The sequence below is a fragment of the Plodia interpunctella genome, chromosome 3 (genome assembly GCF_027563975.2).
Source record: "Plodia interpunctella isolate USDA-ARS_2022_Savannah chromosome 3, ilPloInte3.2, whole genome shotgun sequence".
Classification (NCBI taxonomy): domain Eukaryota; kingdom Metazoa; phylum Arthropoda; class Insecta; order Lepidoptera; family Pyralidae; genus Plodia; species Plodia interpunctella.
The window spans coordinates 4,702,628-4,718,500 of NC_071296.1; the positions used below are offsets into that span (position 1 = coordinate 4,702,628).

Consider the following 15,873-nt stretch of genomic DNA (forward strand, 5'->3'; position numbering starts at 1 on the left):
GAAATTCCTTTATTGATCTAAAAAAGAATCTAATTAATATTCGATAAGAGTACAAGACTAATAACTTGTCCTTATAATTAAGTCAGTGATCACGCGAACAAAATTCCGGTAATAGAAAAAAATATCGCGGCCTTGGACTCGCACGCTAGGGTACAAGGGTAGCCATTACGTTACAATCTAATCGCTACACGTGGAAGGATATACATCCTTATGCAAGTGAAAGGATAATGCATCCGACACGTGCCCGCGCATGTGTCCCTGGCGGGTTGCATCAGGGTTGAGCATTTTAAGTTCATCGTGAAGCATTACACGCGAATTATAGTTGGATTGTGTTCGTAAAAAGGTTTAGCTGCACAATTTTGTGTTTCTAAGAACGATACATTTCTTTTTTTTTCTTTTCAGCAGTTTTTGATTAAGCTACAAATCAATAATTTTATCTGTAATTAAAACATTTAAATAGACTCTGGTGAATGAGTCTGTTCTGTCCAGTGTGTATGTAAACAATTTCAATTTACATACTTACTAAATACTTACTTTGAATTACTATGCTAGAGAAACTATCCTTGACGGTGCACTTGATGACGTCACAGAACATCCACATGGTGCCCATTACATTGAGCGCTATTTCCGGCAACACAAGCAGCACCCTGAAACAAATGTGGAAGATTCAATATTTGCTTTCAATTAATCATACATTGGAAGCGGTAGCGTAGCTATTGCGGCAAATTCGTTGGCTTGGGCCGGGATAACAACTTACGTAACAACGTCGAAAAAGAAGGTCGTCCTCCCACATTATTATATCACCTTCTATAAGGACTCCTCGAATTCCCAAGACTGGTAACCATAAGAAGGGGCAACACCCTATTGTTACACCACTCTGGTTCCTGTTCTCTGAACCCCGGAGGCCTGTATATGATACGCCCGCTACGGTGCTAGCTACGCCCCTGATTGGAATCGGATGGACAAATAGACCGACAATCAAGCGCTCGATGTCTATTATTTGTTTTACATTTCGATTTTAATTGATTGGTTGCGCGCAAACAAGTCCGGAATTGTAATGGCCACGTACCTACTGAACATTTTATATAACGCGGACGGACGTAATTTTAGGATTTTATTGAGGCGGATAGGGGTGCCAAGGGGAAACCTAACGTATAGGGTTCAGCTCTAGAAAATACAAAATAATTCACATTTCGTTATTATTTGCGTTTGAAGTTACATATTATTTTTCGAATAAATTAAAGCATATACCTATCGAGTATGTCGAACTAAGTTTTGTTTTATTAATTTCTTTCAGGCAAAAATATATTGTTTCGAATACCCGCAGTAAAATAGATTGATGGTCAATTTTGTACAACCACAAACTAACCTTGTACCGCGGTTGTACCAAATTGTCCTCCACGAACGTGTCGTAGCTTGAGTCTTTTTCAAACTAATCGTCATTATGACAACAAAGAGTGATTGCAAAAATAAAGAAGAAGTATACAATCTCACTTACTTGAGAAGAAGCAACGGTGAGACGAACTTCCTCTTATCGACGTCAGTAATTGTTCCTCTCGCGGACTGCTGCGCCAGGGCTGCCAGAAGCAACAGTAGTATGGCCTGCAATGCAAGGGTACCGCACAAGTACAGCCGCACAAAGGCACCGCCGTGCCAACCCTCGGTCTCGCACTGCCAGCTTACTGGGAACAGCACCTCCACGACCAACGCAATCAAGACCAGCCTGGGGACAAAAAATGATTCAAATTGAAGCTATTTTCAACATTGATGTCAGGTTCTTTTTATTGAAAAATTTACTTGTAAATAGCTAAGTTACTGACTATCAAAGCGCAGATGAAGAACTTGCACAAGAAACTTCATCGCTACCTTTTCTTCAAAAATGTCAATTGAACATTGAATTCTACTTTTAATTTTTTAAACTATGTTGTTGTTGAAATTTGGAACATAGGAAGAGAGTACCTAGATTGTGGTTCCACACAGCGAGGGTGTTCATAACCCAGATTTTGTGATAGTCACATTCTACAATAACGTACGTGAGTCTGAGAACCTCGTAGAGATTTCAGATAAGTAGGATATCTTTCATAAAACAATAATGACTCGCTTTCCCCGTCATTAGAAATTATAAAGTGACTCTTACCGTCTCTACAATTAGAAATCTGATGCTTATTATTATAGATCTTGGATTATTTCATTTTTATGATTTGTGATTTCTTATAACTTAATTTTTAATATTCTATAGCTTAGTTTTTTTAATAGTTATTTTTCATCAGTAATCAAAAAGCTATAGAAAATTACCGTTCAAATTATCATCAGTATTCGCAAATCCAGTAATGGAAGCAATCAAATCTGCACCAGACAATTTAAAAGCAATTATGTAGCAATCAGGCTGGGGCCCGGGAAGGTCTGGAAGCTTCCGTCACTAACTGAACAGAGGAAACTCATCCATATTAATATATCAACAACAAGTACCTTCGACGGCCACTCAGGTTGCCAGCCACCAAATTTTTCTTTTTAAGCCTATATAAACTCACTACATGCTGTGTACTATTTTCCCTTCCTCAAATTCGAAATGAAAAGTTGAGTTTTTCACGTGGTTGAAAGTCATAATACCCAACTCGGTTATAATCCTTGTCATACTTTCTTTTTTACATTTTTTTTTACCTACCTACTTATTATACACCTGAAATATTTTTGAAATGAATTAAACACCTGTTTGTAATAATTGAAAATCTGCAGATTTGTAAACGAAACAGGATAATTTTATGAAACTCAATTTTTGTTAGAAGACATGCGAACATCAGAGGAGAAAAGCCCATAATCTATTGAATATTTTATAGGCAACGTTTCGCATGTCTTGGAGATTTTAATCTAGTTTCCTATGGGAGTACGTCGAAAGGTTTTCTTTATTCAATCGTCCCTTTAGCTCTTTGTATCTTGAATAATAAAAGTTACTTCAACTTATAGTTTACGTTTTGTAGTTCGTATGCTATGAGGGGTAACGACATTATTTAAACAATTGAGGTACTTTATATATTTATATGGAAAATTGGCGGTGAACATTTATAAATAACAGCAATTAATAATATTCTTGAACCTGAGGGACAGGGTCTAAAATCCTGTTCGTTTGCCTTTATGATTTAATTTTATGAGCCGTTGAAGATCCGCGATGTCACCAGTGTTTACGCCCTTAGATCAAAGACTGGCGGCCATTCACTAACGGGTACGTACTTAAGGCTTCATTCACGAAGGCATCGAGCCTTCAAAAAGGACGGCAAACCCTTATATTATTGAACTAGCGAATTTTTATTATCGAAAGAAAGAGTTTTTAACGCTTCGTTCCCGTAGAAATGTCGAGATAAAGTCATTTCATCAATCAGATCCCGTGGATATCGTTGTGACTACGAGATAAGAAGTTTTGACAGCTGAGAGACAACAAAATTCCCAAAGAGGTATTATATTAGGAAGGTAATAAGCCAAATATTTACACACGGCGTTAAGTCCACCTTTTGATTTGATTTCATTTTATACATATAATTTTGTTCAATGACAAAGATGAAAAATCTACTCCGGTTTTAAATAAATAATTTACCTTTTATGCGGACCCGAGCTTTGAAACGCTATTAGCCGAGAATGAAACTACGATGGATGGAATGGAACTACACACTCAGATTGTTGGCGTTTTGCAAATATATCTTGCAATAAAATATTTAGAAACTATTTATGACATTCTTAGTAAGTCATAGAAACTTTATCCAATATCAGTAATAATCTGGGATCTAATAAAAGAAACGGAGATTTTCCCAACCCTTCGATATTGAACCTCGCACTGCCGACAGGATATATATAGCTAGGCCAGACTAATGATCTCAGTGGAAGTTTTCTCAGAATATTAGATTATTATCAATAGACAAGTAAAATATATTGTAGAGATAATATTTTTCGTTGTTCTATCTTTGCTTGTTTATTAAACATACGAATTAGTTTACTGAAAATGAAATCCACATTTATAATATTAGGTCCTTACATATGAAATTGGCGTTTTGTTGTACTGGCTACTTTAATCACAAATTTCTCCTCTTTGGTTAGGAATTCCAAATTCAAATTTATATTTATTATTTACACATATATTTGTGTTTCGTTAACCGTCATTCATTTGTTTTTTCTTCTGATTTTTCTCTTTGTGTACAGTACTACTACGTTTATAAGTTACATCGGCAATATTCGACCGGCGCGGACTCCAGACTGATTAGCTAAAATATTTTCGCGCCGTACAAACTTATAAAAGTGGTAGACCTGTAACTCAGTTTACAAAATGGAAAACTTGAAATTCGCGTTATTTACGAGTACGAGTTCCACCGTGGCACCAGTGCTGCGGAAACGGCTCGAAGAGTTAATGACGTGTATGGCGGTCGTGTCGCAAAAAAAAAACACAGTGCCTTTTTGGTTCCAACGTTTTGGCCCCGTGGACGGCCAGAGACCATAATTGATAATGAAGAATTGAAGGCTATTGTGGAAGCGGATTTTGCCAGAACCAAGCCGCTTCGATGGCTTCATCAGAAGCTGCCATCAAGTCAGTCTGGGGATATTTATATTCCCAGTTATTATAATAATTATCTGTAACATGTAATCAGAGAAAATTAGGAGCAATTAAAAGTGAAACTATTATAACTTTTATTACTTGTGAGATGTGAGAAGTTGCACTGCATACATTTAGTGCTAGTATCATGTAAGTAATACTAATTCTAAACTCATGCATGTGGTTCCGCCGTAGAATAAGACCACTCAATATCCTCCTGTGAATATTGTATGAGGCAACTACATAAGGGACTTGTTCCTTGGTAGCTGGTACGGAACAATAGCAATCACAAAGCTTAAAGTCGGTTTAAAAGCGAATTCAACGAATCTTCAAAATGTATTAATTTGCACCATGGGCTACGCTGCGTAACGACTCTGAATGCTACTGAGACAACACAAAGATGAGAGAGAAAGAAAGACACTATTTAGAAACTCACCATACGAATCTGAAGAGCAGCTCGAAGATGCTCGGAAAGACGAGGTCGTCGGAGGCCGCCAGCCACTTGCGGCCCAGCAGCCGGAGCGCCGGCATCCTGCAAGCAAATAGACACACTCGGTTTATTCGATGGATGATAAATAAGGAAATTTTCTCTCCCTTCCGTTGAAAAGAGATTGCCTTTGCGATAAATGTATTTGCGCTGATTTTAGATTAATTCTTCTTTATTCCTTATCCCATTTAGGGGTTGGGTCTCCTCGTACTCTACTCCGGGTTATCATGGGGCTTATAAATACACATGTGGTTAGTACAAATAAACCCCATTATAATATAACATAACGGCACAAAACAGATACATCATGCCTTGAGTATCGGATAATAGAAACGATATATCTCGTTATTCTCTTCAAGGTAATAAAAGAATCAATATGATACGAGACGATCTGTCTTCCGCTGCACAAGTTTCTTATAACTTGCGTGGAGTGAGCGACATGCCGCGGTGTTAACCGGGACAGGGCTGTCATAACTACGGATTAATATCACTTTGATCCCATTTTTGTTCGACATGGAGTAACTTTTCAACTTCGTTTTATCTTATTTTTACGTAACTTTACCGCTCAAATAATTAAACAGTCTCAGAATACGAAAAAGTAGATAAGGAATTTCTTATACATATACTAGCGCCCCGTTATGGCTTCGCTCGGGTAAATCCGTAATAAATTATTTTAATCTTAAATCAACAGCTACCGAGCACACTTGGGTCTAACTGAAGTTATAAAGCCTAAATCTTTATCTCGATTTACTTCTATGTAATAAAGGCTAACGTAGGTCTAGGCAAACACAAGCAGACTAAACCTAGGTGTAGCCAATTGAGACCGGCTGCACTTAGGTCTAGCCGCACTTCGGAGTTGAGCCGTAATATATTTATATTATGACGTATTTTTGGTGGAATGAGCGAAATCTTTCTGTCGATGTTTACGCGAACCCTAAATGAGCTCCGGTCAGTAGGTAAAGTATTTTTAACCCGTTGTAACTTGTAACTAAACTAATTTTACGATCACTACTGCTATTAGAGAGTCCACTTGCTAATGCATCCGTAAATGATTTATTTTGTGTTAATTAACCTTGAATTCTAACAATGGCAAATTTTCCAACAAAAAAAAAACGTACCCTATTATCTGATGCTAAAAGGCTTAGCATGGTAAAATTCTGTAAATCGTGTCTATTCCTTAGTTCAAGGTTTTGAAATTGTCCATAACTGCTAATCATGTCCAAACATTTGTCAACACGTGTAAACATACTATAGTTCTCATTAGAGCCCATTCGAGACCTTCTATTATGTAAAGCTGGAAAACACTGCCGTATTTGCTATTGAAATCTTTGACCAGAATAGAAATCGTATATTCAAGTATGTGAGATGGTCGCTTTGCGTTTACATCGCTGTTTGTAAAGTGGGTCACGGTGTTTCGTTTCATATTGGTAAATTTTCAGTGATGACGTGTTTAAAAGATTTCATTCAACTGTTTTTATAATTAAGTAAGTATATATGTTACCATTGCGTACCAATATAAGGTATGTTAACAACACGGTAGATGATATTGAGGCCGTAAAGTGACGAGATAGTGATATAATTGTGATCCAGTTAAAAAAATGGCGGCAAGCAGTAAGTGCGTTGCCACGGACCGATGGACTATTATTTTTTGTTTTTTCATAATAACTATAAATACACAGCATACACACAAGATCTTGTATCTTGTCATAAAATAAAAATATTTTGGATTGTAAAAGCGAATAAGCAGCTTTTTACATAAAACTGTGTCTGAGAGTTCAAAGTAAACAACTAGGGCTTAAATCCTTCGCTTTGAGGCTGAACATTTTCTATATGGAAATATGCGCTCTCGCGCAGACAAAGGACATTCCGTTTTGTGGTATACCAACTCTATGGTCGGCATTCGCTTGACTCCGGCCCACGCAGTGGAATTAAAAATATAGTCAACCGCATCTCAAGTAACCCTGCGTGGAACTCTGTGCGGGACGGTAATACGAGTGAATTTGCAATAGTTGTGTGTAAGTTGTTGTGCTATTGACTGTACCCCCTGGAGCCGCGGCGTGCCTTTGCGACTTAGCTTTTGATGTGTTTCTTGTATTTTAGACCGTATACGCGAGAAACATGCTGAGTTTATTCAAAATTAAATGTCAGATTTCTGATACTTTAGTTATATACACATACTGGTAAATATTACATGTATTAGTTATAGTATGATATAAAATTCCTAAATCCAGTCTAAACTTAACACAAAAATATATAATCTTAAATTTATTTTCCTTGTCACAATCTCACCCAATTTCAATAAGATTCGTAGCACTTGCTACGAATAACAACCTACGATCTGCTACGATATTGCGTAGCAATCATTCAAAGCACGTACGTATCACAATTAAATCCTAATATAAATACACATTAAAGATATTTAACAACTACATCGGCTGCTGATGATCAAACTACACATCGAAAAAAGGATAAACGTAAAGTACTAGTTATTTAAGTAATTTTCTATGTTCATTCGCTTTTGATTACATCTTAAGTGACCAATCAGTACTCATTTTCTGACATAATTCTACCCACGACTCCGACACATTAACGCTCTATAATTAAGCTAAGCCTATACGAAAACGAGGTAATATCGTATGTATTAATAATTTAATTCTGATCGATATCGATCTATATTAGTTGAGTATTATTTTTGTAGGTATATCCTAAATATTTAGTAAAATTACCATTATATAATTATACTACTTATTTACTAACACTCAAGTTAACTGAGTTAAAATTAAATTAAAAGTGAAAAGTTTATGAAAAAACTTATATTGTGTACCTTCTCTACAAAGTATTTAATTTTAGCGAATGCTAATGAAACTTTAAAAAAAGGAGAGAAAAAATCGATGTTCACAAAACACGTCATGTAAGCACTTACGTAAAACGATATTTTTATTTATGTTGAAAATTAAACACCGCTATTGTTTATCTCGGTTGAAATGAATGTACTATCATCTCTATGCAGTCAGGAGTGAATATTAAACAAACACACATAGGTACAAGACGTAATCTACGCGGAACCGTGGACGGATGACCACTGTGCGACTCTAATGAAGATCATTACATTAAATTCAACTTTACTGATACAAAACAAACACAATATGAGGAAACCATCATGGGTATTGATGTCAGATATATTATTTTCATAGCTATCATAACAAAATTTATCCGTACATCCATTAATATCCATTGTGTATTTAGGTCTATACAACACAACTACATTTTTTTCTGTGGGTATTTAAAGTGTCTGATTTTTTTAAAATAATGATGATATATGAAATGCAATAAGTTACTTCGTATATTTTTTTATCTCAAATTGTTTTTACTATTTCACAGTGCGTTTGATTATTCTCATACAATAGTTTATTTACTAAATTACTGACTCAGCTAAATATAAGTATAAATAGTCTTAATAACAACACTCCACGACAACTAAGTTAGTGTGTCTATTGTAGACGATATATCTTTGGTATCTTATTTTCAAAGTTCCTTCGACGATATCGAAGTTAATTCCTTAGAACTCAATTAGCTGTGCAAATATAGCTGTCTTTGATCTTAATGTCTCGTAAACAGGTGTTGATTTACTGCTACTATCAAAGGGCATAGGTATGACATATAGAAAAGCAATCAGATGAATAATGATGAAAGAATGAAAGAAAAGATGACTTTTACATGATGTCATACAAATTAACTATTTTTTGTTTTAAATCTAACTGCACAATGTTGTAGTGGTTCATTGAATAAGGTATATTCAGATTCACCTACCAAACCTTATAGTACACATAGTACCCGAACAAAATGACTGTCACATACGGACAGAACGACAGACAGACGGTCTTGAAAAAACTATAAGGTTCCGTTTTGACTACGAAACCCTAAAAATACAATAGCAATTCTATTCAAATGTAAAAAGTGTATTCAAATTCTTTTATGTAAACCGCTGAAAAAGTCAGGAAATTAGGCATTGGTTGATGGGACTTTGTAAAAGGGCAAAACGATCATAAATTCACCAGTTGGCGACAGCTCATGACGTACGTGACCGTTGTCATACAATAGCTAAGTTTTTTGATGATGTTGTTTTTTTTACTAGGTTCGACAATGTTGAAAATGTCGACATGTGTTTGTTATGTGCGCAATATTTAAATATCGTTACGTTTGTGAAATTTATGTAACTACCATTGTTATTTGAGAAGTTAACCTTTACGACTTCTCAAGCAAGTACTAAAATAATAAAAATATTTTTTATATATTTTAAATATCATTAAGGAGGAGAAAGGATATTATAATGATACGTACCTATGTGTACGACAAACTAAATGTATGACGACAAAAGTTACACGGATATAATATTTTTGAGTCTAAACTCACTATTATTCTATTAGGATACAGTGTTTTACGAAAACTAGATTTATTCCTTGACATGCCATTTCTTAATAGAAAAATGTTTTGATGTTGTAGCCTTAAAAAAGCCTGTTACGATAATTGTTACGCAAGTTTCTTTAAAAATAAACTTGTTTTTCTAAAAACTGCAATATCATTGAAAACAATTGTTTATTTTTGTCGGTCGGTCATATTTCTGGAGTCATTATTTTTTCGCCAGATAAGAGATGTTGTTTATTTATCAGACTTATTTTCTCCCCAACCTAGCTTTTGGATTTAAAAATAATTTTTGGAAATTATATTTTTTTAAGAAACTCGTTTACTTAATTAATTACCGAAACAACGTTAATTACCGCATCACGATGGTGATTTAATCAATTTTATTTATTTATACATAGTTTTAATTTTAATTATTGAAATTACATACTTTCAGCGTTTATTTTTCGATAAGTTTATTTTATCATATTTAGTTTTTATAATTGTAATTTTTCATGGTGGAATTATTTGTCATATTTGTATGGTGTAATGTTTGTAAAAAAAAACAACGTTTGTAAACGTAATAAATGGCATTAGTAGAGAACAAATTCGTAGCAACGCTACGAGTGCCCTCTACAATGTTTACGTGCTACGCTGCTAGTTTTCAGTCATGCATTTTATTTAAGAATTGTATATATAACCCACTTTACTTTATGTTTGGAAACGACACCTACGACAAAGACCCTAAATTACAATAAAATATATCTTTTCTATAACTATTCATTCGTGAAGACGCAAAGTAAATTATTGCAACCAGTTGCATACTTGGAGATCTGCATTTGACGTCAGTAGACTCGGGTCAAAGACCTATCGATGCCGATGTATGTAGACAGACAAGGTGTATTAAATTCATATAGGTATATTTTTTATGGTCGTTAAAAATAACTAATATAAGTATGATTTTGTTTGCTTGTAATGACTTTGTTGTAAGAATTTATCCCATGAAGGGATTCCTTACCAGTTCACCGAAAAAATAAATAAGAACACAGTTTTTAGGGTTATGTTTATTTAATGGTTATATTTTCTAAGATATTTTTATATCTTTATATTTAAAACAAAAAACATTCTGATCTTCAAAAAGTTCTCATTAAATTTAAGCATTATGTTTCGCAATCTTAGTCTAGAGTCATCTTTCAGGAAATTGCATTAAAATTTCCATTTGCTAATTAATTTGGGCACAAATTATGATCGCAAATACTCAAGTAACTATTAAAAGTCGGTTGATTTATAATAAATTCTCTCTCCTGTCGGTTTCATTCCATTCTCTTTCCTGTCGGTTGACTGAATGAGATTATTTCATGGGACAAGTCCGCCGTTCTGTTATGTATTTTGTTTCTCTATATGTGTTTTAGGCAATAAAGTTATCGCAAACAAACAAATTGTCAATTAAGTTTTATTGATTTTATAATAATACTTTTTTTTATAATAAATCATTCAGAATAGGTGACATCATCAGGTTTTTTGCGAACTTTTACATCGCGTGAAATAAGTTTTTCAATTTACATAGTGAGTGGGTGGCGAAATGAATCTGTTTGATGTGACCTTTTGAAATTGGAATTTCTCATTTCTTTCACACTACAGTTTCATGTAGCCATATCGTCATTCATTCGTTGATTTATTTTATCAACACTGGATAGGGAACAGATTATAAAGATTTGGATAACTATCATCTTCCTCTATTTATCTACTTTAAGGTTTATTAGCTTTTTAATTGTTGGATGGAATGATTACTAAAACGACGTTTAACCGTGTCAGGGTAGAATAGTCATTTCTGACAGCATAATCATATTTTTTGTGATTAATGTGTTGACCAATGCCAAATTAATAATTATTAAGACAATTCTTTTTATAATAGCCCATTTAATTGTCTTTGGTCATATTTTCAACATGTTTGAAAGTTGATTTTTGAATAAAATCTTTGAAAGCGGGTCTTTAACTACATGCATACCAAATTTCATCAAAATCTGTCAACGGTTTAGCCATGAAAGCGGAACAGACAAACAAATTTTTGCATTTATAATATTAGTATGGATGTAAATATCTAGTTATAACTAATTTAATACTGATTGGTTTGTTTACGCGGTCTATTGACGGTGAGTAGGGTTTGAGAGCTATTGAAAGGCCATTGAAAATTAATCTAGTAAGTAATTGATAACAGGCTTTGTGATACGAATTATATGTTGACTTGAAAATTAGCGGCTGTTCTGTATCTCAAATTGTAATTCTAAAGGCTCAAACTATCACTTACTTGTGGATTACTTAAAATATGATAGAGTAACTAATATCACTACTTAGTGTGGAAAAATATAAAATCTAACGTAACATCATGCGTAACAACACAACCACTAAGCAACGCCATAACGGAAGCTGCAACACCCTAGTCTAGACGGTATTATCCCATACTAATATTATAAATGCCAAAGTTTTTTTGTTTGCTATGAAATTTGATACACAGGTAGTATACCTGGAAAGACGCATAGGGTACTTTTATCCCCTCGGGAGCGAAACACCGGGGCGCAGTTATCTTTACATATTTCTTTGAAATATAAAATATAAAAAACTTCATTATTTTACATAAAAAAAGAACGTTGATAAAAGGCACACATTCAATTAACTTGACAACTGAAATCGTGAACACTGCCTCTAGGGAGTAGTACTGGTATATTCCCAGACAATTCGTGTAGCAACGGATTGTCAACATTCCAGCGACATGGCTGCCAAGTGCGAATAATCCATCTAATCTAATTAAGCCTGAACGCAAACATCTAAAATTAATTGCCCGAAATTCTACTCTTCGTCGGAAATCGATGCGTTCAAATTATTTACTCATTTCCTGCGAAACTCTTATGTAATGATTCTTTACGTAACTTAAATGAGAAATGTTGTGAAGATGTTTACACTTGCTACGAATAGAACTGAGAAAGTTTGGATGGCAGAGGTGTGTATGAGGATGTTTATTAGCTTGTTCTTTTCAGCCTTGCACAACCATTTGGTGTAGCTGTGAATATAATTTTCCAGCATTGATAATCGAACATTAAGTCAAGGTAGCGGACAGCCACCTTTAAGGCCACAATATAAATTCATCAATTTGTCATCAGGTTTTGGATCCTGGATAAATCCACTCAGGACTTATGGATCCTGGTATCTGGGTTACAGCGACAACAATGCCCTTCGGTTTTAGCTCGTTGGCATAATTTATCTTAAAAAGCCGTTAGCGAACTCAATAACATTAGAACGCTATTAAAATGTATGTATGACCATTTTAATAGCGTTCTAAAACATTATTTTTTTTTGTCAAACTATAAACTTTTTCAGTGGTAATTTCCGAACATCTTGTACTTTGTACTTCCGAACTTCGGTTAAACGAAATCAAGTAAACAATTAAATGTTAATGGTTTCATTATATATCACATGTCACATGCATTTAAACAAATTTTTAAAATAATAATAATTTGGGTGTGGGTTCAATTTCCGCTCGATTCCAGAATGTTTCCATCTCATTATTTAAAAAAATTACCAATAAGAAATACTGGTATTTATTTATTTATTTATGGACACATCAACAACAATTCAATTTTGTAAAATTTTGTTCTTCATCATTTTAGGCGTATCATGAAATATATCTAAATCGCAAATTTTATGCCAATTATTAAAAGTTGATATAAATCTAGACATAGGTGCATGGACGAATTAAAAGCACATCAATTTGTATAGGTTTCAAAATTTAAGTACATGTCGTTTTACATAAAGTTTCCTGGTTGTACTCGTAAGCGGGAGTCTGAGGACGGTCGTTAAAAGAGGGAAATTGTAATTCGTAAATGACACTTAAGTGAAGTAACCCAGGGTAAGTAAGTACTCATATTATGTATAAAGGGCTTTTCATTTTTCTACCAGGTAATTATTGGATAATACACAAAAAATAATGGATTTTCAAAAATATTAATATCGTCTCGTATCTGCCGTGTGACATAGGTGTATATATAGCAAACAATATAAATATACTTCCTAGTTGTTTAATTACCAGTCAGGGTAAGATTTTGTTAAGTTCAGTTTATTAAACTATATACCTATTTGCTCAGGAGCTCAATGGCGCAGTGGATAGTGTGCACGGTCTGGCATAGTAGTAAGTCACGCTCACATTGGTCGTTCATTGGATGGGTGACCAAAAATTATCTTGAGCTCCCTCCGTCTTTAAACCTGCCAATCCGCAATATCCATAAGGAAGGCCTGTGCCCCAGCAGTTGGAGCTGTTAATGAACTATTTGCTGTACTGTATCGTAATTACAGTGTACTGTAATGTAATTTAGGTATAAGGCTATTATTATCACTAAATCCGCGTCATTAATATTTTAAAATTGGGTTTTTATTAACCCTGCGCCGTTATGGTAGATTCCCGTGGCAGTATAATTTTTTTTCGCAAATAAACCGAGACAGAATGTCCACTTCTGGCTTTGAAGAGCTCCCTTAGGAAACACAAATGCTTGTAACAATAACACAGAGACAGGAATGGGAATAAGAAAATTCCTCACTATCACGCAAACATTCCGGTTACAAAACGTTTACGAAGTGCGTATACTACATAAATAATTGTAGATTCTTTTCAATTGACCCGAGTTTTTTTGTATGGTAGTTAATATTTATCATAAATGTCTCCATGTGTTGCTCAGGTAGAATTTAATACAAGCAATTATAAGTTTACAAGAAGTTGATAGAGTTTGCAATCTCCTCGAAATCAACAATTTTTATAAATAACAGAAAATGTTTGTTCAATAATAAAGTCAAGAGTATTCCTATTAAACTAAAGAGGTCTATAAATATTAAACAATAAAATAAAACCGGTAATAGAATATTTTACACCGCATCGTATAATTTTACCTTTAAAGGCCAGTGAAATGAAACAGCTGACGCGAAAGCCAACTTTTATGAGCCCATTATTGTTCCGCGTTTAGTCAGTTAAGGTTGCTGCTTCGATACTTCGTTGAGCATTAGTTGAAGAAATATTTTTAAAAAACCTAATGAAATAAATACTAAGCATTCCCGTAAGAAATGAGAATTTTAAGCGTCTTTAATAGAACCACTCCAAATTCACATAGGCTGTTGCACTATTGTTATATTCTACTCGTGTACCAAATTTTATAACAATCGATCCAGTAGATTTTGCGTGAAAGAGTAACAAACAATGCGAAAGCTTGTGAGGAACTTTCGTATTTATAATATTAGTAGGATGGGATTATCTTCAGTAGATTCATATCAACCTCCACAAAATCCTGGACGTGACAAATGGATCTGCCTGGTCTACTTATAAATTAGGAAGGTTAAGATGTTGGATCCCAACAATTTCATATGAAGCACTATTACCGACGTATATTCTTTGTGTCAAAAGGGATTGATTGTACCTGATTTAAAATCAAAAATCAAATCATTTATTCAGAAATTAGGCCTTCACAGGCACTTTTTCACGTCATATTCTAAATTATTTAGCACACTATACTAGCTTCATAGTGCTATAATTTATGCGACTGGCCTATATGTTTGACTATAATACCTAGATAGAAATGTCGACTGTAGAAACGAAAAGTGTAGTATATCAATTATTAATATTCCTGGAACCTGGGTTCCAATGCTCTGAGGCAGAGGAATAGAAGAAAATTTTGAAATTTTCTTTATATATTTGTCAGTCCATATCAAGCCAGCACTGAGATATCGGGATTTGGTCAGGAAGTCAGGACCAAATGGCAAGAATAAGTGGTATAGCCAGACATTTGTTCCCCGTGTAATTTTCTGGAAAACTAACGTTGTTAAACTGTTTGTATGTGTGAAATAGACACGCATGGATAGAACCATGATAGAACAATAGTGACGAGTGAGGCGTGAATGAGAACCCGACTCAACTGTCTGTCCGTATTCTCGAGCCGCGTCTCCTCTCTATTGAATCGGATATTTACGTGCGACACAATTTGATTGTATGTTGATTACACACAAATAATTTCGGCGATGTTGCTTGTTAAGTTACAAATAGGCGTAGTTGTAAAGTTGATTGACTTCGCATCTACATGGTAGGAAAACGAGTTATTCATGTATGTTAATTTAGAAAATAATTATAGAAACGCGTGTTATCATAACAATTACATCCCATACTGAAATTGAATGAATTAACCGTGAAAACGAAGTACTTATTTTCAAAACGCTTACTTCTATAAATATCTTAAAACCGAAAGGAACAATGTACATTGCTACTTTATTTGTTATTTTGGTACCTAATTGTTTTTCTTTTCAACTCAGGGATTTCTAGACCTAGACATAATAAGTAATTAAGTAGTGTAAACATGCCGAACGTGCCTCCTTGTCT

At 34.3% G+C, this 15,873-nt stretch overlaps 1 protein-coding gene across 5 annotated transcripts in view; it reads right to left on the reverse strand.

Annotated features, from left to right (window-relative positions):
• LOC128683524 (diacylglycerol lipase-beta-like) overlaps nt 1-15,873 on the reverse strand; it is a 39,095-nt gene that overhangs the window by 11,207 nt on the left and 12,015 nt on the right. For all 5 annotated transcript variants that reach the window (XM_053769236.2, XM_053769235.2, XM_053769237.2 and 2 more), the window contains exons 2-4: nt 5,013-5,108; nt 1,499-1,723; nt 535-647 (exon numbers count right to left, since the gene is read on the reverse strand). In XM_053769236.2, coding sequence (XP_053625211.1) covers nt 535-647; nt 1,499-1,723; nt 5,013-5,107 — 433 coding nt within the window. In that variant the 5' untranslated portion in view covers nt 5,108. The remainder of the gene's footprint in view (nt 1-534; nt 648-1,498; nt 1,724-5,012; nt 5,109-15,873) is intronic.